Source organism: Octodon degus, unplaced genomic scaffold (assembly GCF_000260255.1).
Source record: "Octodon degus isolate 3935 unplaced genomic scaffold, OctDeg1.0 scaffold00033, whole genome shotgun sequence".
NCBI classification, from domain to species: domain Eukaryota; kingdom Metazoa; phylum Chordata; class Mammalia; order Rodentia; family Octodontidae; genus Octodon; species Octodon degus.
The window spans coordinates 14,147,423-14,170,625 of record NW_004524609.1 but is presented as its reverse complement, the minus strand read 5'-3'; the positions used below and the strand labels follow the sequence as shown (position 1 = coordinate 14,170,625).

General features: G+C 54.3%; 2 protein-coding genes across 7 annotated transcripts in view; one reads left to right on the top strand and one right to left on the bottom strand.

Moving 5' to 3' along the window:
• Positions 1 to 1,072: 1,072 nt before the first annotated feature.
• Gprc5c (G protein-coupled receptor class C group 5 member C) lies at positions 1,073 to 20,976 on the bottom strand. Of its 6 annotated transcripts, XM_023714011.1 has the most exons (6): positions 13,644 to 14,018; positions 12,936 to 13,091; positions 7,583 to 8,665; positions 5,509 to 5,603; positions 3,530 to 3,679; positions 1,073 to 1,720 (listed from the first exon to the last, which is right to left on the bottom strand). In XM_023714011.1, the coding sequence occupies exons 3-6, from the start codon at positions 8,631 to 8,633 to the stop codon at positions 1,688 to 1,690; spliced, it is 1,329 nt and encodes a 442-aa protein (XP_023569779.1). In that variant the 5' UTR covers positions 8,634 to 8,665; positions 12,936 to 13,091; positions 13,644 to 14,018; the 3' UTR covers positions 1,073 to 1,687. The 6 variants fall into 6 exon arrangements, with proteins under 6 accessions (XP_023569779.1, XP_023569782.1, XP_004630124.2 ...); XM_023714014.1 differs by lacking the exons at positions 12,936 to 13,091; positions 13,644 to 14,018 and adding an exon at positions 20,866 to 20,976; XM_004630067.2 differs by lacking the exons at positions 12,936 to 13,091; positions 13,644 to 14,018 and adding an exon at positions 14,029 to 14,445.
• Btbd17 (BTB domain containing 17) overlaps positions 12,358 to 23,203 on the top strand; it is a gene marked incomplete at its 5' end in the record, with an annotated part of 63,744 nt that continues 52,898 nt past the window's right edge. The window contains one exon of the mRNA XM_023714124.1: positions 12,358 to 12,478. Within this exon, the coding sequence (XP_023569892.1) occupies positions 12,358 to 12,478 (121 nt within the window). The remainder of the gene's footprint in view (positions 12,479 to 23,203) is intronic.

Genomic DNA, 23,203 nt, shown 5'->3' with positions numbered 1-23,203 from the left:
TTGAACTCAGGACCCTGCGCTTGCCAGGCAAGTGCTTTATTCTACTGAGCTCTCTCCAGCCCCGTATTTTCTTTTCAGGGATTGAACTTAGGACCTTGCACTTGCCAGGCAGGCACTTATGCCACTGAGCTACATCCCCGGCCCCCTACCCTATTTTTCAAACTGAGCAACCACATAGAATAGAGGGAGGGGGCACAGCTAAGGGACCGCCCTGTTCCGTGGGATTACTCCCGTGGCAAAGGCACAGGGACTGTCCAGGGGGGCTGCCTCCAAGAGGTGCTCGTCCTCACCTCCCTCCATGCCTGGACACAACGCTAGGCTGAGGGCTGAGCCCCAGGGGACCCCCACAAAGCCCCCCTTGGATTAGCCAGCTTGGTTTGGTACCCAAGGACAGGGCAAAGGGAAGAGGATGCTGTGCAGACCCTAGTCCCATGGGTCTAGAGCTGTGCGCATCGCGGTCCTTGCCGCCAGCATCGTGGCCCCTCTTCCCCGGCTGCCATCAGGCAGGACCTACCAGTGATGAAGTAGCGCCAGCACGTCCAGATGCCTTGAGGATCTCTGCTGCCCAAGGTGAGGTAGGAACTTCAGACATCTGCCAGCAGAACCGGTCCAATCTTCGGGATGGACCCCACTTCCTCAGGGGGGCTTCCAAACACTCCAGGAGTTTCAGTCACAGGAGAGACCTAGACTCCAGGACCCTTAAATGGTTCCTGAAAAAGCAGCCCTAATCCCCACCCTGTGTCTCCTAAGGATTTAACCAGGTGTCCAGGTAGCCACAGAAGGCACCCACTGCTCCCCAGAAACTGAAATCCAGGCTCTTCAGGGGCATCTGCACCTCCACCTGTCCCAGGAGCCACCTTCTCAGCTGGCTGAGAAGGGCAAAGACACCAGCAAAAAGGACTAAGCCACACAAATGATGACAAGCCCCACATTTCACCCTGGGCTACCACCCCCTCACTCCTCTGTGGGGTACCCCAAGAGATATCTCTGTATGATAGCTTCCCTGCTGGGGACCAGTGTGGCAATCCCTGGCCCAGCTGGTGAGGGGGCAGAGAGAACAGAGCACAGGCAGGGCTGGCCCAGGCTGGGTGGTGGGCCTGGTTCATTGAAGGTGGAGAAGGCTTGATCAGAGGCAGTGGCTTGGACCCAGGACCCAGAGGCCAGGAGAGAAGCAGTGTCTGATCAGCCAGCTCAGTGGCCTTCCACAGTCCAGGTAGTGGCAGATGGCCCTGAGGAGAAGGGCAAGGCATGACTCCTGCCATGGCTTGGCTTCAAAGCCTCATGCAGGAGATCCACCCAAGTGCACAGGAGGATGAGCTGATGCCAGGCACCAGGACAGCCAGGCTGGAAAGGTCCAGGGTCAAGACAGGCAGTAGAGGCCTGCTGTTCACAGCAGGGTGGCTGTCAAGAGAGCAGCGTGGGACACAGGGGCTGTGGTGGGAGGAACTAGGAGTCTGCAGGCAGCTCCTCGTAGCCACAGTGGTTGGGCTGGGCAGAAAAGAGGTGGCCCTAGGAGGTCGGGCGACATGCCTCAGGCCTTCACAGGCCCCCACTCTGTCCACTTCGCCAGGTTGGTGGCCTCCCGGTCCCTCCCAGCTCCACTGACAAGGGCTGGAAAGGTGCTGGGCTCTGCCCAGCGTGGGTACAGAGGACGGCAGCATGCTGTGTGGTCCAGGGAAGAGGGCGTCTACCATCTCGTTTTATTTTGCGGGGAATGAGCCTAAAGTAACCAGAAAGAATAAGAGTCAAGGGGAGGGGCCCTACTGCTCAGGGGCCCAAGCACTGGTTTTTACTAAAAACAGTAAATGAATGTTTTAATCCCCAGGGCCTGGTACATTCTGAATATAGAAGCAGAAGTTTGGGAGAAGTTTTATTTTTCTTCCGGCCACCTTTCTCTTCCTCTCAACAAAAACATTTTTCTATAACTGGTGTCAGAAAATAGCTTCTGACTTGTTGGAAAGAACCTCCAAAAGCCTGGAGTCCCTGTCCACGAGGCGGGACACTGCTTATCTTCTCCTCGGGGCCGGCAGCGCTGTTCACAGCCCAGGCTGCTGGGACCCACAGGCAGTCCCCAGGAGGGCCACAGAGAAAGGGTGTGGGTCAGCCTTGCTGTGGCCACTTGGAGGTGGTGCGGCCTCTCTGGGTTACCTTGCTTACCTCCGCAGACATGGGGGAAGGTGAGCTAGCTGTGCCTAGGGTTCTATTTTACCCTCAAATGATACCACTCCGGGGTTTTAGCTCTGGCTCGGGAGCAGAAATCTAATTCCCCTTTCCATCTTTGGTTAAGATTTAACTAAACTGCTGAGGAATGGCTTTTGCTGACTGTGAAATACAAAGCAAATGGACATGTCACTTCCTGACCCACGCAGTGCCTGGCCAGGCCCCTTCTACCAGTACACCACACCTGGTGCCCTGAGCCATTCCGCCCACGTACCACACAGCAAGACCTCACAGCGCGGAGCAGTGGGGATTCTCCACCTCGCCCCTGAAGGGCTCCTTCCTCTCTCCTCCTCCGCCTACCGGAGCTGAGATCAGTTAGCCCAGGCCCTGAAAGCCCCCGCTGGGTCTGCCTGCCCTGCTGTCTGTCTCCTTATACAGCTAGTGATGGGGTCCCCAAGTTAAGTCTCTTAGGTCACAGGAGCCCACACGCGGAGTTGTACGCATCCTAGGCATCAGTGAAACCCAAGATGTTCCCACTGCATTCAATGTGGAGGGAGGGTCCTTCACTGAGACTCCTGCCCTGGGGAGGCGTGGGATCTTTTTTTTTTTCCCTTTTGCAATACTGGTGACAGAACCCAGGGCCTTTACCCTGTGCTACATCCCCAAAGGTGTTTTATTTCTTGAACAGGTTCTTGCTATGTTGCTAAGTTGCCCAGGCTGGGCTCCCAGCGAATGAACTTCCTGCCTCAGCCTCCAGAATGCTGGGGTTACAGATGTGCCACATTACAGCCAGGGTGCACAGGCTCCTTAACTCCGGGTGGAGACCCCAGCAGCAGCTGGCACTGTGAGAGGTGAAGAAAGGGAGATTCCCACTGCCCTTGGAGGAAGGCAGCCGCCTCGTGTAAAACTGAAAGCCCCTTCAGAAACCATGAACCCAGAGCACGAGTTAATAAAGCAGAAATGTGTTTATTAAGCCCCCTTGTTCCTCACAGGGGAGCAAAAACCCAGGCCAGAAGCGCCTGCTCAGAGGCTGCAGGCCTCTCCAGAGGACGTAGGCGCGGACTGGCCACCACCCCAAGAACACTATTTGGCTGGAGCCAGACTGCTGGAGTGGCCCCGGCTTTACACAGCCGGGCTGGTTCATGGACTCCACAAACACTGAATGGGTGGGGCCCCAGGGACCCTCACCAGAGCCTTGGTGGGCAGGAAGACCTCGAAGCTCTGAGGCACAAGCTGTCCCCGCCAGCGAGCGGAAGGATGTTCCCAGAGTTGCTCACCCAGGCGAAGTCCCCAGGACCCTCCCCAAATCCACCCGCCTGCTGTTGGCACGGCCACTGCCTCAGTCCCACACATAAGGGTTTCTAAACACCTGAGAGTTCTTGCTGTCTTTGTACGGCGTGGCCACCTGGTGGCTCTGGACTATGTACATGTCCTCAGCCCGCAGCGTCGAGTTGGCACTGCCCATCACCTGGCTGTTGGCGGTGGCCCGTGGGAGGATGACGTCGTAAGCGCCTTCAGACTGGAAAGGAAGAACAGGCGGCCTCACAGCCAGGGGGACCGGGAGCCAGGCTCCGCCAGGACGGATGCACAAACACTCTGCTTCCTGCAGGCTTCTGCCTGCCAGCTCCCCCTTCTCGTCCGCTCTGTCCCCACTCCCGGCCCCACTGCCAGCCTGGGGTGGTTCACTGTACCCCTAGAATCTGAGGGCAGACGTGGAGCCTCTAATCCTGCCTCTAGGCCTGGGATAAAGCTGCCTAGGGGATTCCTTGGAGCAGGATCTTCTCTCCCAGCCCTTCAGGGAAAGCTCAAGGCCAAGGGAGGGGGACCTGCACTGGCGCTGAGTGGCTATTACCGGCTGGTGCTACTCCTAGGTGAACCTTACCCTGGGGTTCCTGAATGTCACTATAATACCAGATGCCCTTCTGTGTGGGACATCCAGGACATCACCACACAGCCCTGGTCTAGGAATCTGGGCTGGCCATCTGGATTCAGAGACTAACAGCTAAAAGGATCCAGAGCTTGGCTGGGGAGGGAAGGAGGGTCCTGGGGCAGCCAGGGCCACCTGGAAGGAAGGTGACCTCCTGGCCTCCCTGGTCTCCTTATCCTGGTAGAAGAAGAGTACCACTAAACCTCTGGCTCCGGGGCCTCAACCCAGCCTTGGCCACCTGCTTGCAATCTCCTACTTCCTGCTGCCCCAGGGAATATCTGAGCCAGTGGTCTCAAACCTGGACCAGTGCTATTGGTTAGGCCAGGCCTCTCAGAGCGGGGCCCCACAGAGGGAGGGAAGCCAGTAAATGTTTAACACCTGGGATGAGGAGGAAGGAGCCTGAGGATTTGATGAAGTAGTTACACCCACCGCGGGGAGACCCAGCCTACTCAGGTGATGTCAACAACGCCAACAGTGCCAACCCTCTCGCCCAGCTCTGGCCCCACCAGACCTGCATTTGCAGCAAGTTCGCAGGTGATACTAACTCTGTGGTCTGAAGATAAGGAAAAAGTTTGCCAGCTAGTCCAGACCCTCCTCGAGACACCCTGGGAGGGAGGGAGGGAAGATTGGGGGGGGGGCACGGCTCCTAAGGAAAGGGTACAGTGGCTGCCATGCCCTGTGGGTACACAGCTTGTGCCCACCATAGCTGCTGGCAGCGGCCTGGCTGCAGGTTCAGGCTCAGGGAGAGCAAAAGAGCTGGGGTTGGAAGTCTCAGACACCAGAGCCACCGCAGCCCTCCTAGGATCACGGCAGAGGGGGGAGGGGACGAGAACTGCACCCTGCTGACCTCTGGAGGTGGGGAGGGGATGAGAACTGCACCCTGCCGACCTCTGGGCTTCCTGTTCCCAGCATTCTGCCAAAGTAGGTCGCTGACCTCCCCCACAGCCACTGCCAGCCGGGAGGAGGAATATATAGGGAGTGGGAATCTCACCCACCGCCTTCCTGTCCCCAACCCCCACTCCTAGGCTAAGAGCATCTGGCTTCCAGAGCCCTGGGGAGGTGTAAGGTCGGGACTGGCCGCTGACTGGCTGCGGACTGGCAGGGGGAAGGGATTCCTATTCCCTCCTGAGACAGCTGCGTGGAGAACTTAATACCTTCCCAGACCTGCTACAAGTTAGTTGGCCCCTGTCACTTTCAGGAGGAAAATTCTCTGTCCCTCTCCATCTGGCCACTCCCCCTGGGCTGTGTGTGATGCCCAAGGTCCCGCTGCAGAGTAGCCACATGCGGGGGGCTACATCAAGCCAGGAAAAGGGCAGCAAGAAGTAGAGTGTCCCCAGTGCACACCCCGGATGAGGACCAGCCTCGGCTGTCATCTCCACGGCCGGCAGGAAGGCTCCACAGAAGCCCAGAAGCCCACTCACCGGGCCTTTGTGCATGAGGGCCATCTCGGTGGGCTGGTACACACTGGTCAGCAGTTGCCCGTTGTAGCCGCTGTAAGGTGACACAGGCCTTTTAGCTGTAAGGAAGGACAGGCACAGTTTGAGGACTCTGGACTCTCAGCCCTCCTCTGTCATCTCCCAGAACCCATGTAGCCCTGTCCTGTGGGGAGAAGGGGAGCCGGATACCACAGCAGCCATGGTGGGGCACCTACCTCACCCAGAAGTGGCTGACTTGGAGGTGAGGCTGGTGTGGGCTGAGGAGGGGTCATGCCCAGTGCCTTTTTGTACAGGCGCATAGATCTCAACATTGCTTGGTTCCCTGCAGTGTGAGATGCCTGCCCCCCCCCCCGCCGCCCCCAGAACCCCTCCCCCCTTCAGAAAAATGCCCACTCAGCAAGCTTCACATTCCCCACAAGCTCTCAGGGCCAGATGCCAGCAGGGGCCCTTGGGCCCTCGCCTGCCTTCCAGGATGGCCAGCCCCTGGCTCCAACCTCTACCACCACAGCTGCCAGGGGAAACACAGCTGAGCCCCTCAGCCCAAGAACTTCCATGTCCTCACAGAGCAGGGCCAGCTGTCTCGGCCCCTCAATACGAGCCTAGGTCCTGGCCAGGAGACCATGACAGTGCCTTCCTAGGCCCCAGGCAAGGTTTCAGAAGCATCTGCAGCTTCAAGAATACTTTTCTGGGGGGCTGGAGAGATGGCTCAGTGGTCTAAAGCACCTACTTGAAACAAGCTTGGCAAAGCACAGGGACTGCGGTTCGATCCCCAGCACCACATGCCAGCCAGACCCGCCCCCTGGTGGGCTGAGCTGGCCACACACACACACAATAAATAAATGTAATAAATAAATATATTTAAAAAAAAAAAAAGAATACTTTTCTGTGCCTGGGGATGTTGCTTTCCCACTGACCAGGCCTGGGGCCCAGGAGGGGGTACAGTAGCAGTATAGTGCTGTCCCCTCCTGCAGGGCTGAGGGACCACTGTCCAGAGAGGGCTTCTCAGTGTGGTGCCCATTCATCATTTAGACAGACAGACAGACAGACAGACAGACAGACAGAGAGCGCAGCACTCACAGCCCTGAAGCCTTTATCACCTGAAGACAATAGCTGAGAACTCTCAGGCTGGGCCTACAAGTCTCAGGGAAGCACTTGGTGGTGGGGAGCAGGGCAACTGGTTCCTAGCCGTCTCTCTCCTCCTGGCTTCCTCCACTGCCCCTGCACCCTTGGTGACCCACTCTGTGTGAGTGCCACAGGTTGCCCCAGGATGGGGGTGGCAGTTGGCCCAAAGCGTGGGTCACACACTAAGTGCCCAGCAGGACAAGGGTCACTCTTTTTCTTCTTAAAACACAGATGATGAGGACCTCACAGTGCAAATGGAAGAGATGAGGATTTCTCTAATTTCAACACCCCCCCCCCCCCGGCCTGCCTCTGACTTCGCAGTAGGGCCCCAGAGTCAGGAGCACAGGGTAAGCCCTCACACTCCTTAATTGGCAGCAGCAGCCAGGGATGGGGTAGTTTCTGGGGCCAAATAAGGGGAGGCTGCAGCCAGGCGAAAAACACACAAAACAACAGGAGCGTAGCACAGGGCCTGGTGCACAGCAAGTGGTCAATAAATGCTAACGATCCTATATGGCTCCAGGATAGCTGTCACGGTTTAGATCTAAAAAGTCCTCACAGCCCTTTGGAAACTGATTAGATTATTTTTGTTTGTTTGTTTGAGACATGATCTTCCTACGCAGTCCAGGCCATCCTTGAACTCGCTAGCTAGCACAGGCTGGCCTCAACTTGTAGCGATCCTCCTACCTCAGCCTCCTGAGCTGCACCACCACGCCCTGCTAATTGAATTAATGAAGGTGTTACGGTGTACTTGCCATATGGTCTTGCCTCTGTTAGGCAAGCACTCTACCACTGAGCCCCACCCCAGCAGCCCCTGAGTTTAGGGACCTTAAATCAGGGAACTTCAAGAGCTGTCCATATCACCCCAATGACAAGCTCCCTGCCCTGCAGTAGGTGCGTGGCACAAAGCAAGAAGACCCAAGAACATCTCTAAACCCACCTGAGGCTGGCTCATCCATTGAAAAGGCCTTGTTCTCCACAAACATGCTCTGGCCCGTCTGCTCTTTCAAGATGGTCTCGTAACCCACGCCTCGGGTAGGGTATATGTCTCCCTGGTAGCTCTGCTCTGGGCTGGCCTTGGTCACCTGGGAGACCTCAGGGATGACGTAGAAGAGAACAAAAGCCCAGGCATTGGCAGCAAGGGCAATGGCCAGCGTGGGGTCATCCCAGGTGGGGCTGTTGTGTTGCTTGTTGCCATAGGTGTACATGACAATCCACACCACCCAGATAGCAATTGAGGTGGCTGTGGTGAGGAGCACAAAGACACCGTGCTTCCGCCACCGCTTAAAGCGGCCACAGAGGGCGGGCCAGGCCCCCACGAAGGCCCCCAGCAGCAGCAGCATCACATAGATGAGAGCCATGACAAAGTCCATGTTGGCGATGGTGCAGCGGGAGGCCACAGTCCAGTCGGCACTACCGTTGCCCAGAGAGCCAACCTCACCACCTCCTCGCACCAGGGTGAGGATCAGCCACTCTGTGTTGATGATGACCTCCACAAGGGTCAGCAGCAGAGCCACAGCAAAGATCACCCAGCCCTGGGGCCCATGGTTCTTCCGGGCAAGGAAGTTAAGGGCAAAGACATGAGCCACCAGACAGGAGAAGCAGATGGCAAACAGGACCCCAAAGAGGAACTGCCGGGAGGCACAGGTGGAAAAGTCGGGCTTCACCACACAGGCGAACACAAGGCAGAAGAGGCCCAGGGTCCCCAGTAGGAAGAACACCTGGGTCCCCAGCAGGCTCCGTTTCTTGGTGTCCTGAACAAAGGGGAGACTGGCCACTAGGATGATGGTGAGCACAAAGGTGGTGACGATACCTGCCCCAGCTACTGCCTCCAAGACGATGCCCCAAGCCCCAGAGCGGTCACACAGGTTGTAGTAGAGGGAGTTGAGGTCTGAACTGCAGCCAGGTGGGGCAGATTTCTGGGCCTGGGCTTCTGGGAACAGGAAGAGAAGGAGTCCTAGGCACATCAGCAAGGCCTTGTGGGGGGCCATCCTGGCTCCCAGGCCAGGTTCCAGGTGGGTCCCTAGAGATAGAAAGAAAAGAGGCAAAATCAATCAGTCCCCTGAAGCCAGGTTGCAACATGCATAGTGTGGCTTCCTCCATCCTGAACCAGGGTGGAGGGTCCTAACTGGTTAGGAGACTTCCTTTGGCCTTGAGAATCCTTCTTCACATTGAACTCATGACTATCTAGTGAGTGACCAGAGATGAAACCCATTTGTCATCCCTATTTCTAATCATACAATAGGAGGTAACGGTTCCTGGATTTTCAGTTCTTTCTCTTTCATCTGTCACGACCTGGATTCGAATATTCTTTGAGGTCCTGTGGTCTGAGTAGGCGTGAAAGGGCATATGAGTGAGTTGGACCAAGCACCCCATCACTCAGGACTTCAGCTGTCCTGGAGGTGCTCCGGTGCTCCGTGGCTAGTCAACCATGCTTTTTCTTCATTCAGTCATTTGCCATTCAACACATACTTAACAAGCAGCCACGGCAGGCATAACCTTGAGTCAGACAAAAAAGAGAGCTGAGAATTGGTATTTATGGACTTTTCATCCCTCCTGCAGGCTCTCAGTTCTGCCCTTCATTTCCCCACTTTCAATGCCAGCTTTCCTTTTCAGAATCCAGAGTTCTTTGTCTGGCTCAGATGCTAAAGTCAAGGATAAAACAAAGCAGTTCTCCTGCTAAGGAGTTAATGACTTCATACAAAAGTTCTCCCATAGGGCATTAACATTTTAAAAGCAAGAACCAGGCAAAAGCAGTGCAAAACCCAAAGGAATTTATCTTTAATGGAAGATGTTAAGACCTTGTAGCTAGACAAGATCTATTAACACCAGGAAGATGCCTTATTACCGTGACTCTCCATACCTGTTGCATTTTCCCTGCGTGAAGCAGAAGTAAAGGATATTGCAGATTATGATAAATTAAAGAAGTGGTGGGGGTGCAGCTCAGTGGTACAATGCTTGCCGGGCATGTGCAAGGCCCAACAGTTGACACCTGGCTATTTCCAATAAGTACACAAAGACCAAATCTGTGAGTGTCCCAACTAAAATGCAAATTCTCTAAAAATCAAGTTATGACATCCAAAGTTGCAAATCCAAAACGCAGGTCCTCACAGTGTTTTAGCCCTGCCTTTTTCACCTCACCAGGACTGAGGCTCCAGATCGCAACCAAGCTTTCCTGGGACAGTAGCGACCACTAGAGGCGGGCAGGGGAATGACATTATCTTTCTTCCCATCATTTCTCTTCCTCTTGCGGGTGGGAGTGTTTTGTAGTTTACTTCTTATCCATTTTTGGACATATTGAGCTACTTAATTTCTAGTAAGAAACAAAATCTCAAATTTCAATCAGTAAGGAATTGTTTCATCATACTAATTGATAAGCGAGAAAATGCTTGTTCAGCAAAAATGAAACTTGTAAAGTTGACATAATGATCAATTTTCAAATCTTCCTATGCTTGAAAATACACATTTTAGGTAGAAAAATCTATCTCTGCTACCACCTCATCTTTCAATTAATCTCGCTTATCATCCTCAAGAACTGTCTCTATTAACCCTTATGACGATATTCTTTTTTTTTTTTTAAACATCTCTTTTTTTTTTTTAATTTTATTTATTTATTTTATTTATTTGTTATTTGTGTGTGTGTGGCCAGCTCAGCCCACCAGGGGGCGGGGCTGGCTGGCATGTGGTGCTGGGGGATTGAACCGCGGTCCCTGTGCTTTGTTTGCTAAGCTTGTTCTGAGTAGGTGCTTTAGACCACCGAGCCATCTCACCAGGCCCTATGACGATATTCTTACATAAGTTTACTGTTTCTCTAAACACTGGCACTGACACTAATTTCTTTCCCTTTCTAATGCAGAAGAACCTTTCCCCAACAGCCATGATGCAAGCTCTTGAGGCAGACTGTTGTGAGAGTAATAACAAGTTATTCCCAGTGACAACTTATAGATAACATGCTAGAGAATCCTGAACATTGAACTCCATTGTGGAGGTTTTTCGGTGCAGGCTGAGCCAGCCAGAAACCAGGTACAGATGGAAATGTGGAACTGAACTCCAAGAACCACCGAGACAGCATCTCCCCTCCCCTCCCCGGGCTGAACAAGCCATTATTCCCAATAAGGAACCTGGGACTCTCAAGGGGACAGATCTTATTTTCTGAGCATTGCTTGTAATCTCAGCACTCTGGGAGGCTAAGGCAGGAGGATGGAAAAGTTCGAATGCAGCCCAAGCAACTGGGTGACTCTAACAAGACCCTTCTCAAAAAAAAAAAAAAAGGAATCACTATAAATGCTGATATAAACTTTTCTTTTTTTTCTATGACTTTTCTTTTGAATTTACCAAAGCGCATGGGCCTGAGTTCAATCCCTGGAGCAAAAAAAAAAAAAAAAAAAAAAAAAAAAGCGTGGGGGCCAGGGATATGGCTCAATGAAAAGGTCCTGGGTTCAATACCCAGTGCAGAAAAACAAAAATATCATAGTACAAGTTCACAGCTGATAACAATATAATATCAGCCTATGTCCTGCTGACCCTTAGCACCCCACAGGGACATGGACTAGGGTTAGAGTCAGGATGCCTTTACACACACACACACACACACACACACCGATTTATTCCTAGCTTTGCTATTGGCTAACAAACTTCTTCCTGGAACTTACCCTTCCTGTCACTGCTTCTTCCCTATGTGCAAACGTCAAGGAATCAGAGGAATCAAGGAATCACCACTTACCCCATGCTAGTAACCATGCTGCTGCCCAGCTGCCCTATAACACACTAGCCTCAGATGAAAGAACTATTCTTGTCCCAAAATGTCTTATTTCTCTTCTTCCCCTGAAAATAGAAAGGCAGGTAGGGAGACGGAAACACACAGGCTCGGGTGGGAAAATTGAGCCAGCTAGGCCTGGTTCGTCTCCCCTGCTTAGGACAGAAACCTGTAGAGACTAGTGGGAGAGTCCAAGAGAGGAAGGCACTGAAGGGCTCTGCTCCAACCTTTTGATATCCAGGACAGCATATTCAGCCAGTTACCTTTTAAGATGGTGGCAGAGGGCCTAGCAAGAGGCATGTAGCTCTGCCTGGAGGCTCTTCCCCCAGGGTCTGGAAGCATCTTCTTTTTGCCTCCCATGAGCCCCCAGACCCCGCACTTAGACTGAGGCAGCAATCTTTGAACATCTGAATCACTTCTGCATCCTCTACCAGAACGTATGCCTGAGGCTGGGGACCAAGGCTTAGCATCCTCTGTACCTTCACGGGTCTTGAACACAGCAGACATTTGACAGCAGTCCTCTGAAGGCACACAGTATCCCTCTTCCCTACCCAGTCCCACCTCCTTCTTCCTGGAGTCAGAACTCTTGCTTAAAAGTTTTCAGAGGATCCCAGGAAGTCAGTGGGAGAAGGACCTCCTGCCCTGAAACTCTATCATATCCTATCACTCAGGCCCAGCCTCAGAACATTTTCTTGAGGAAAGAGCCCTTTGGCTTCTATTCCCTGGAATCAGTCATGCAAATATTTTTAAATTATCTCTGAAATCAGCCTCTCCTAGTCTCAGCCACCCAGTGCCTAGCTCTGGTCTGAATCAGTCCAATCCAGTTCCAAAATCCCCTTCCTCCTTGTTTTCTCTCTCAGGACACACACACACACACAGGCCTCCTCAACACTGGTGGGCTGAGGCCCAGCCAACCCTGACTGGTTCCATCCAGTACCAGATAAGTCAGCTAACCATGCCTTCACCTCTTTCCAGAACACCCCTTTCATGACCCTACCTCATCTGCAAAAAAGCCTGAAGAATGTTTGAACTTCAGGAGGCGGCCTTGGTTGGTGGCCAAGCTCCAGGACACAGTGCAAGGTAAGCCAGTGGTTGCTTCCAAGGGTGTGGTGGCCATTTAGAGCTCCTCCCCTCCCTCCTTAGCTGGGATGGTCAGTCAGGGACATCACATAGGATCTTCCTTCCTCCCTGGCTGCCCTCACTCAAAAGCTGGCCCAGAAAGATAGGTGGACCTGTCAGCGGCCTCGGGCCTCCTCCCTCCTCCCATCTTATCCTCCATCTCCTTTCCTTCCTGGTCTCTGTTAGGCCTGTGTGTTTTCCCTCCGTCCAGGGGGCTTTGATGTTTGACCCCTCCTATAAGAAAGAGCGCTGGAGATCACATGCGTACACGCGCGCGCGTGCACACACACACACACACACCCCAAAAGTGGACATTTGGACCAAAACGCCCCAAGAGTCTGAGGCTTCTAAATCTGCAGTGCGAGGGGCTGCTCAGGAATGTTACTCTGGAATGCGCCCCACCCCCAGCAGCACTCCCCTCTCAGCGCCAGCCACTTCTGAAGCCTGGGGGGTGGGGGTATGTCTCCAGCCACAAAACCCAACTTGTACACATCCTGGTCTCCGCGCTTTAGGATCAAGGTTGTGGAGTTTTAAGTGATTCGATCTCTCTGGGCGTAAAACTGCAGAAAGGGCGCTGGAAAGGGGAGGCTGGGGATGGGATCAGAAGTTAAGCTGGCAGAAGCAGAGGCGCAGTTACACAGTCCCAAATTCCAAACTTCCAGTAGGAAGATCCTAGCCCTTCCTTCCCCACTGCAGCCTGGGCGGCTGGGGTCTGGTCTACCCCCGGACGGGCGGACAGAAAGCGCAGGGGAGTCAGCCACTCTTCCCACATTTCCTCTGACCCAATCAACCGCCCACCCCAACCCTAGCGGGACACCGACCCACAAGAGTGACAGTCGGCCATGGACTCGCGCTGAGAGGCAGGGAGATGAGGGGACACCCTCGGACACACTGCCCGGGGAGTCCTTCCCCGCCCTCAAACCTGAGCCGCAGCGCCGGCTTCCCCCCCCCCCCCCCCCAGACCCCAGCTGACTCGGACTGGAAACTTTGTACAACCTAGCGGAGTTGGCGCGGCGTCCCCCGCCCCTTGGGTCCCAGCCGCCTGCCTCTTGCCCTCGCCCACTCCCTGCCAGCCCGGCCCGGCTCTTCCGAGGAGAGGGAGGAGGGGGCAGGCGGCAGCCCTTACCTGGGACGCGCCGCCCGCCCGGCTCTGGCGCGGTGTCCGGGGCCAACTCCAGCCCCAGGCCGAGCGCGGGCGGGGGTGGGAGGGACCCAGCTCAGGGGCAGCGGGCCAGGCCCAGCCCTGGCTGGGACTGCGGGGCCCCTGCAGGGGTGCGGGGCGCAGGGCCGGCCTCCCCGGGACCCGGGCTGCGCTGGGCGCGCAGGGTCGCTCGCTCTGGGGCCGGCCTCTCCTGGCGCTGCGCTCCTTTCTCTCGGCGAGGCTGGGCCGGCCTGCATCACCGTGACATCACCTCCATTCAAGGCGCCCATGGGGCGCCCGCAGAGCTCCAGGTAGGTGCAATCCATTTGCTCTGTAACAAAGCCCGCCCCGCCCTCGCCGAGCGACTCACCTCCAGGCTCGGCGAGTCGCACTTTCCAGCCGGGGAAGGGAGATCAGAGTTTCTGACCAAACCGGCGAAAGGGTTGTTGCTGTTTACTGCCACGCCCCCCGCCCGCGGGCGCGCGCACACTGGCGCGCACTTACCGGGCTAGACTTCGCTCTGGAAAGCGGTTTGGGGTACTATCCGGCTCACCCTTCCCCCCCTGGCAGGCTCTCGCTCCCCACATCTCCTAGTGCTCTGGTGCAACCGACTGGAGCAGGAGCTGCCTTGGCGTGGCTCTCTCGGTGGCGGACACCCAGCCTTTGTCCCCTTCATCCCGGCTGTCCCTTGGGCCACTTGCTGGGCACAGTGGGCTGCTCCTGGCTGTCGCGAAGCGCTCACTCAGACGCACAGTCCGTCTTCGTCGCGCGCCCTCCCACTCCAGAGCTTGCGCACGTGGCCACAGCACACACCGATCCTTTACCTCTTCCACGCGCGCACAGACCTCCCTGAGATCTCAGGTGCCAAGATTGCGTGGGAATGCCACTGGGGCAGAGCCCAGAACCATCATGGGGTGCCGCGGGCAAAGGATGCCCAAAGCTTGACTACCCGGTGCTCAGAGATCTTGTGACTGCTCCAGATCCTATCCACCCGAAGCAGGCTCTCCTCTCTGCGCCCGGGTTCCCTGTTCTAACTTGTCTGAATTAGCGTTCGGTTTGGCTCCCTGAGGTGCGGTGTTGAACCCGGGCCTTATTTTCTCTGCGCTCCGAGCCAGTTTGGCCCCGACTCTAAATCCTGGCTCTTCCGCGGCCCCCTGACCTTTCCACGAGTACGGTTCCCCGAGCCCCACTCCAACTCCCTCCCCAGGGTGGATTAGCGGGTTGCCCCTTCAGCTCAGGAATCTGCTGAAAGCGGACCGCAGAAATGGGAAAGCAAATCCTGCCTGGGATCTTTCTAGACCAGTAAACAGATTTTCCGGCAGCTTTCCCCTGGGACACGGGCCCAGCTGGAGAGGGACAGTGCTACCCTCAGCGGGCCTAGTGCTGGGTCTGGTTGGCTTGCGGGAGGCCCAAGGGGCCGAGGTACACTGGGAAGGGAGAGGTTGTTGGGCCTAGCAGGGGCCGCTCTGGGGACGTGAGGGAGGGCAGGGAGCCGGGTCTCGGGGTGCTGGTTCTCCTGACGCCAAGTTGCCTGGGGGATCGCCAGCAGCGCTGTCGGAGCCAGCCGGTGGCTGGCCAGGCAGTGGCTGTGTTTGCTCAACCCTGAGCGCCCTGGAGGGGGAGGGGAGGCAGCTGGTCACGGGTGAAGGGGCAGCCAGGTGGGGGCGGGCAGGGAAAGGGGAGGATACCTCCCGGGCTGTTTGTTTGCGAGCTTAGGTCTATGACAACCTGAAGTCTAAAAGTGAATCACCCTGAGCTGCCTGAGCGATAAATCTCAAGCCAGTTCCTCCCTTCTCACACCGCACGGACTTTTCTGATTCTGGAAGCAAATGAATGTTTGCTTAGAGGCCGAGGCTGGCTGTGAGGGCCTGACTTGGTGGAACCCTGTATCCCTTCCTGCGAGTCGCCCTCACAGACTGCTCTGGGGATAGTGGCAAAGACAGAAGTAGCAAAGGCAGCAGCATGCTGGCCTTTCTCCTCTTGCACCTCTTCTAAATGCACTTCCCACCACAAGAGTCAGGGTCGCTGTGTTAAGGTGACAAACCCTGGAATGGTGCTGGGAGTTGGGCTACCCACTCTGGAAAGGCAAGCAGCCACTCAGACCTCAGTGAGTTGGATAAGTCACCCTGAGTTCTAACTGCTTTTCCTTAACCAGGCAAGTAATGGGGGCGGGGGGGGGGGTTTTGGGAGCGTGGTAATTAGCATATGTGATAGCCAGTAGAGCTTAGGGATCAGGATGTTGGAACGCAGTGACCCTAAGGAAGGGAAGATGAGTGGTGTGTCCTGAGGACTCTATTTGCCTTCTAGCTTTGGAAGTCTTTTCCCAACCTGAAGATTCTCCAGAACTGAAGCTTTTGTCCCTGCCTGTCTGCCTGGCTGGACAAGGGGAGGGCTGGGGCTGTTGGAGAGGAGCTTCCTCTGTGGACACAGGGCCTGAGCCTTGCCCTCCAGCCTGCCTCTCTGGGGCTTGCTGTGGAATGTAGGGCAGGGTCTGAGCACTGGTTAGCTTTCCTGTTCACCCTGCTGGCTTCTGGAACAGGATCTGCCTTCAAAGGATAAAGCAAGTCCCCACCCCCCTCAGGTGACCTGGGTGCCTCAGTCTCCAGGGTCCCTGCTGTGTTCAGCATGTGTTAGTGCCCCCCCTCCACCTGTGCTGCTGTGTGTGAGGGGAATTCTGTGGGAGGTACGGTGTGATGCTTTCTAAGACTCCAGCCCCAGGGCCATCTGCGTCTCAAGTGGCTCCACCTGACTGAATAACCCAGTCGGCATGGGATCCATCATGAACTCCCATTTTCTCCCAAAACAACACTCTCCGGTGGGAGACGTAGCTCAGAGGCACAGCTCCTGCCTGGCAAGCACCAACTTGTGAGTTTGATTCCTGGTACCAAATAAAATGTAAACAAAAACAAAAAAGAAACACTCTTAAGCTCCAAAGGCCCTGAAGTTACTAGCTTGTGGAGGAACATACCGTTCACACACACACACAGTAAATTCTCCTGTGCCCCATTTAGGCAGATGAGTTTCTGCTGGCAGGATGACAGCAGAAATGGCAGGATGACACTACCTTTATTCACTTGCCCCTTCTGTGAGGTGCCACGGTGCCCTTACTCAAGAAGTCTGAGATATTGATGAGGCCCTGGTTGGCACCTGCCCCTGTAAGCCAGGAGAATTCACTCATCTCTTTGAGCCTCCCTTTCCTCTACCCTCTGCTCACTAAGCAGGGGATAGAACACCACCCCCAAAATGTACCCTGCCTAGAGTGTTCTTCCCACCAAGCTGGCCTTTACAGATGGCCAGCGTCTAGCCTCTGCTTCCCTGCATTCAGTTCCTCTGAGCCTTAGGCATTTCCACCTAAGAAGCCTACCATCTGAATCCACCATTCTTTTGGCTCCAATTTGCCATCAGCAGAAGTGTCTTGTGAGGCCCTACCCTGGGATCTCACCTGTGTAGGGCTTTTCTAGCCATTACTGCCAGAAGATTTCTTAACACCTGGCCTACCTCAATGTCACTTCTTCTGGGAAGACTTTTTACTTTCTGCAAAAGAACCAACATGAATGGCTTTTTACCCATAGCCCATTATACATTTCTTATTTATCCTAGTGTCTCATAATTAACCTTTTCTTTTTTAAAATAGCCTATGCAGCTCAGGTTGGCCTTGAACTCACTATGTAGCCCAGGCTGTCCTTGAACTTGCGGTGATCCTTTTGCCTCAGCCTCCAAAGTGTTGGGATTACAGGTGTGCGCCATCATACCCAGCATAATTAACTTTCTAAATAGCTTTCTCAGTTAGAATTCAGCTGGATCAAGAGCTGGGGCTCATCTCTCTTGTCCCCAGCATCTGGCATACAGCCTGGTGTTATGGTTTGTGTCTTGTTGACCCCCCCCAAAGCCTCATGCAGTCATGGTGTGGGGACTTCTAGAGTTTAAGATGAACTCATGATGCACTGGGATTATGGGTTTTAGTACTCCTGGGATTATGGGTGTACTTCCCCCAGCCTGGGGCAGATAGCCTGAATGCAACTCAAGGGAGACAGACTTTCTCTTTGTAGCCATTGTTGCTGCTACTCCTCCCTTTGCTCTCTTGCTCTTTGCCGCCACCATGAAAGGTTGCCATCTGCCGTGTGCCGCTCTGCCTTGGAGCCAGCTGAGTGTGGGCTGAAACCTCCAGTAACTGTGAGCTGAATAAACCTTTCCTTCCTTCATTTTGGGTATCGGGTATTTGTCCCAGCCACGAGAGAAGAGCAACTGAGACAGAATTGGTGGGTGCCTTCACTTGTGGAATAGCCGCTGTTCTGGGGCAGATCACTGCTGACACCCCCACTCCTACCCCTCCCCACCAGCCCCTCACCTACCTGCAGCCTGACAAACAGGGCTGCACTTACCCGGCTGGCTGGAAGTGCCATGCCTTCTGGAGTAGTAGGTAAGCCCCTCGCCTGCTGGAAAAGTCCAGCTTTCCTGAGCCAGCTAGCAAGGCCCTGCCCCAGAGCCCAGGGTAAGGCACTGGACACCCAGGTCTGGGGGTGACAGAGCCCATCAGGAAGTGCCCAAGTTCACTTTTGTTCCCTTGAGGGACTTCCCAGTTTTCCTGGGGAGAAGGCATCCTGGACTCTCAGTTCTCTGAATCTCCTAGGGGAGCCGTGGAGCGGGAGACCTGTACCCTCTTCTTAGCCTCTGGTCTTGCAGCTGGGCCCAAATAGAGTGAGAATAGCCTCTCACTGAGCTCAGCGTGGGGCTCCTGGCTCCTGGACCCTTATCCCACCTACTGCTAAATAGTTTGCCTTTCGCCTGTCCTTGTTCCAGGGCTGTCTTAACTGGTTACTGTGGGGCTCACAGAACATCCTGCTTAGAGCAGCAGAGATTGGCTTGTTTTGTTTTTAAGAGGACTCAGGTACCTCAGTGGCCCTATATGAAGCAGGAAGCCGGGAGCTGAGTGAGTTAGACTTTCACTGGCAACAACTGGCTGCCCCATGGGTAATCCGCCCCTGGAAACAACCTGGAAGTAGGTTTCAGACAGAGCCCACTGGAATGCGGAACGCTTGCACAAAGCCTGCGTTTCCCTTACCCTCCCCATCCCTGTCCATGGCCCAGTGGCCACCAACCATCTACCTAGAGAGAACTAGATTTTCTGAGCTGCCCAGGTCTGGCCAGCCTCCATCAACAGACTAAGTACATCCGAAGAGCCAGGCCTCAAAGCCAAGGTTGACTGGCCACCTGGCCCTTCCAAAACTGAGAAGGAAATGTGTCACCGCACAGCATGCAATGCCCTCCCTTCTGAAGGTTCTTCAACTCAAGAAGTTTGAGGGACCAGTGTACCTGCTGTCACAACCCAGTGACTGCATGGCCCCCCACATGGGTCACCCTGCTTGCAATTGCCCCTCCAGTCACTCTGCAAACCCCTGTCCAGCACCAGGCCATTCCTATCTTCCCATGGCACCCCGATTATAACATCTTCCCTGGCTCCTATGCCTTTAAGTAAATGCTCTAATTCCTGCACCAAGCATCCAAGGCCTCGGCCATCTATCTGCACCCAACTGTGGCCCCCTCCTTTTCCCCACAGGAAGTGGTCACTTTGGTCCAAGATCCCTGAGTTGGCTTCCTGCATTGCCTTCCTGGGACTTGTCCACCTTGTTTCCCAGGTTTCAGTCTAGGATGCCTGGCCCCTCCCCTCAACTCCTCATTGAGGACCTCCTTTCAGTCCCTGGGGCCTGGGGACTTGGAGCTGATGACCCCCTTATTTACTTTTGCTGCTCTTACATCATCTGTCGTTCATTACATCTTTTTTGTTTTTATCATGATATTAACATGTGAGTTGTGTCAAATAAAGGATTTCATTGCAGCATTTCCAATGTGCATGCAAGTGTTTTGATTTTATCCACCCTTCCCTATTACCCTCTAACCCCACCTAATTATATTTTATGGCATAACCATTCTGCCTCCCTAATTCCGTGACAGGCCCTGAAGGAAGTGGACTCTAGATTCCAGGCCATCTTTCCTGGCAGCCCCTGGCATAGTGCTTTATACTTCAAACTATGGGCATTAAATATTGTTGGACTGATTAGCCAAGAGGTGAGAGCGCCTTCTCTAAAGGGCAGGTGCAGAGTTCAGGGGCCAAACTCTGTTCTAGCAGCAGCCCATGAGAAGATCCTTGGCTTCCAGGGTCATGGACCAAGAGACACAGAGAGATGCTTGCTGGCTTGATGATACAGTGGTTTACCTCTATGTGGACTACCCAATTTCAAAGAGTCTTCTACATATAGTTGAGAACCTGATAGTTTACAACCCAATAAACATCTAAAAGGTTGTTCTGATTCCATTAGGCAGATATCATTATCCCCATTTTATAGATTTAGAAACTGAGGTTCCTGGAGGCTGAGACCAGCTACAGATTAGAACCAATGGCTTTGACTCCTTTGGGCCTGGGCTCCAGTATAGATATTCACTGACCACAACTGGCCAAGGCCAAGGCTTCTATTGGCCACAACTACCCAAGGCACTTCTCCCACCTTGTGCATAGCCTTTACCATGTTCTGCATTATGGATGGTTATTTATGTTCCTGTCGTGTCTGCAACTGAGGTGGAAGCTTTAAGGGAAAGATATGTGTTTTTCTTGCCCATAGGAAGTAGAGCCTCACTTAACTTTTGCAAGGGCACCCACCGGAGAAGGATCCACAGGGCCTGAGGAGGAAGGAGACACAGAGCAGATCTGTTGTCCGGACAGCAATGGGCCTGGCTGCCCCGCTTTCCAACAGTCACTTCTCTTTCTGAAGCTGGCCTCAGGACTGTGGTGCAGAGGGGCACTCTCTGGCCTGGCACAGGTCTGGGTGTCTGCCTTCTTTGTTCCCACCCCTGTTCTGCTAGTTGCCACTAGTCCTGGTGCTCCAACTCCACTCTTCACACTTCGCAGCCCGTGACCACGTGGCCCTTGTCCAGCCTCTTCACCATTCAGCAAAGTCTTGAAAAGACCTATTCCAGGGCTGGGGAGGTGAGTCAGTGGTAGAGTTCTTGCCTTGCATGCCCAGGGCACTGAGTCCTATCCCTAGCACGATTTAAAAAAGAAAAGAAAAATAAACCTGTCCCCTGCTCCACCCCCCCTTACCTGGGCTTGGAGGCCACCCAACTCTTGAACCCAACTCTTCAGACCTCTAGGGATGGGGGGGAGGAGACAAGCAGAGGCCCTGGGGTAGAAGGCAGGCATGCCCACACTCACCAAAGAGGGTTCCTCTAGCAGGGCGGGGCAACAGGGTAGGGCCAGCCAGCTGGCTCCTGGGCCAAGGCCAGTCCCAGCTGTTTGCAGCACTGCTTGGGGATTGACTGTCTCCCTCTCCGGAAGCCAGTGGCGGTGTAGCCTGGGCTGCCGGGAACCTGGTGAGCTATTCTGGGACTATGATGGGGCTCTGGAAGGACTGGTAGCGGCTGAAACTTCAGCCCCTTGGTTTCCAGGCTGTCTTTTTCCCCTCTGATGATAAGGCTGGGTTCAGTCATTATGCAGAGCTTGGAACCACTGAATGTGTGTTGGAGGGTCTTAATGGCAGCTGTGGTCATGCTAAAGTGGGCCCCGGGCAGCCCGTGGATGCACCAGTCCTCATTCTTGCTGTCACTCTTAGGCCCACAGTGCTTTTCCTTCAGTTCTACAATTTGTCCTTACCCCCGCATTCCTACATTAACACGTTCATAGCTTTCCTGTATAATCCCTCCAAGTTCACTCCAGGTTATGGGGTTCCCCTCAGTGCCTTTCTTCTTTCTCAAACGCTGCAGTGGAAGCAATAAACACCATGGGGGCTGGCTTTGGGTGACAAAAGATCAGAGCTGTCATCAAGCCCAACTTTAACTTAAGCCCCTGTCATCTGGTTTTGGAGACCCTTTCTCAGAAACCCCTGGGATTTATAATCTGCATGTAGATCTGGAGGCCAGGAGGGGAACAGAGCTTATCCAGGGTCACATGTGGGTGCACAGAAAACTCGCAGAGCTGCAAGGGGCAGGAGAGGAGTCTAAAGAACACAGGACTTGCCTATCTGTAAAAAGGGATAAGATTATGTGGAGATAAAATAAAGCCATCCACCCAGGGCTGCTGGTGGAGCACTAACTTGGGAGTGCTTGGTCCCTGGCTCCCTTTCCCCTTCTGTGCTTTTCTGGAGGGAGAAAGCCACTCACACCAATGCTAAGGGACCTGGCACTCAGGATCCTCCAACTCGCTGTACAGCTTCGGAGTCAGTTGGGTTATCTGCTTACGTGGCAGATACCTGGACCCTTTCTTGGCTATTGATTCTCAATCCATAGGAGTCTCTGAACTGGCTTGACGCCCACACCCCCGGTTACTTAGAGGTATACACCAGCCTTGGGAACCTGTGAGGCTAAATGGGAAAGAATTGTTGAAATTAATGGCAAGCAGAGGAAGAAGAAACAGGCGAAGCATCCCAGTAGGATGTCCCTGTGACAGGCTCTGGACTGGCAGACCAGGCTGGTCACTTTTGAAGAGCAGTAGACTTTGGAGGATAAGCAGGAGGGGACCAAGGTGAGTCCACACTGAAACCTTCCAGGAGGTGAGAGCCGAGCGTTTTTCTGCAGGTTCCTCCTTGGTAGTGGGTCGTTGCCCCTCCTCTGGAAGAGGTGGTCACAGAATAGGAAGTGGTTGCCAGGCATGTCCTCCTTTCCCTTGCAGTCATCCCCTTGCCTGCATATTTTCCAGCACTGCCTGAAGTTCTCCTGCACAGGGCCTGGCTCCTTGGAGCTGAAGGCTCACTTTCTTCACAGTTACCTGGGAGCTTCTTATGACTAGATCTCTAGGCTCACCCAAACCCTTTAGCTCAGAGTCTATAGTTTAACAAGCACAACAGGTGGCTGAGCTCTTGCATGGCTGGAGCCACTGAATACCAATCCGTTTTGGATAAGGCTCATGGTAAGAGCAGAGGGGGGGGGGGGGGGCTGTGACCGGATGGTGTGTGGAGGGAGGCCCCAACTCCTGGGCACAAAGTTTCCACAGGGAGAGGAGTTTCTGTGACTGATTGGAGCCTTTAGTCCTCATGGGAGAGGCCCACGCTGAGAAGTTTGGGCTCTCAGGAGGGGGCAGAGCTGAGGGAGACAATTTAAGCCTGCCCCACGGCAAACCCTCATCCCTGAGTTTCTGGAGCTGGGCCCTCACAGATTGCCTCTTCCTGGACATCAAAGGGAGTTATCCTTGAGGTATTTTCTGTTAGTGTCTGGTCTTGCCCCTTCACACACAAGCTCCTCTTTGCAGCAACAGTAGTTCTGTGAGAAAAAGCAAGTTAGCGATCTGAAGGCCTTGGATGCTGCTTAAGCCCTGGTGATGGAGAAGGAGAAGGCCAGTGAGATAGCCCAGCGAGATAGCCCAGCGGACTAAGTGCCTGCTTAGGCACGCACAGGGACCCATGTTTGATCCCCAGCACCACATCCTGTGCCAGCCCTGCCCCCAGGGTGTGCTGAGCCCACCACTGAGTCCGGGTGTGGTGGCACAGACCTGTAATCCCAGCGCTGGGGAGGCTGAAAACAGGAGGATCACTACAAGTCAAAAAAAAGACAATTTAGGG

Coding starts and splice junctions, on each gene's coding strand:
- Gprc5c (XM_023714014.1), bottom strand. CDS start 8,633: ATGGCCCCCCACAAGGCCTTGCTGATGTGCCTAGGACTCCTTCTCTTC. Junction 5,604..7,582: donor AATGGATGAGCCAGCCTCAG/GTGGGTTTAGAG, acceptor CCTTCCTTACAG/CTAAAAGGCCTGTGTCACCT. Junction 3,680..5,508: donor CCCTCATGCACAAAGGCCCG/GTGAGTGGGCTT, acceptor CTTCCTTTCCAG/TCTGAAGGCGCTTACGACGT.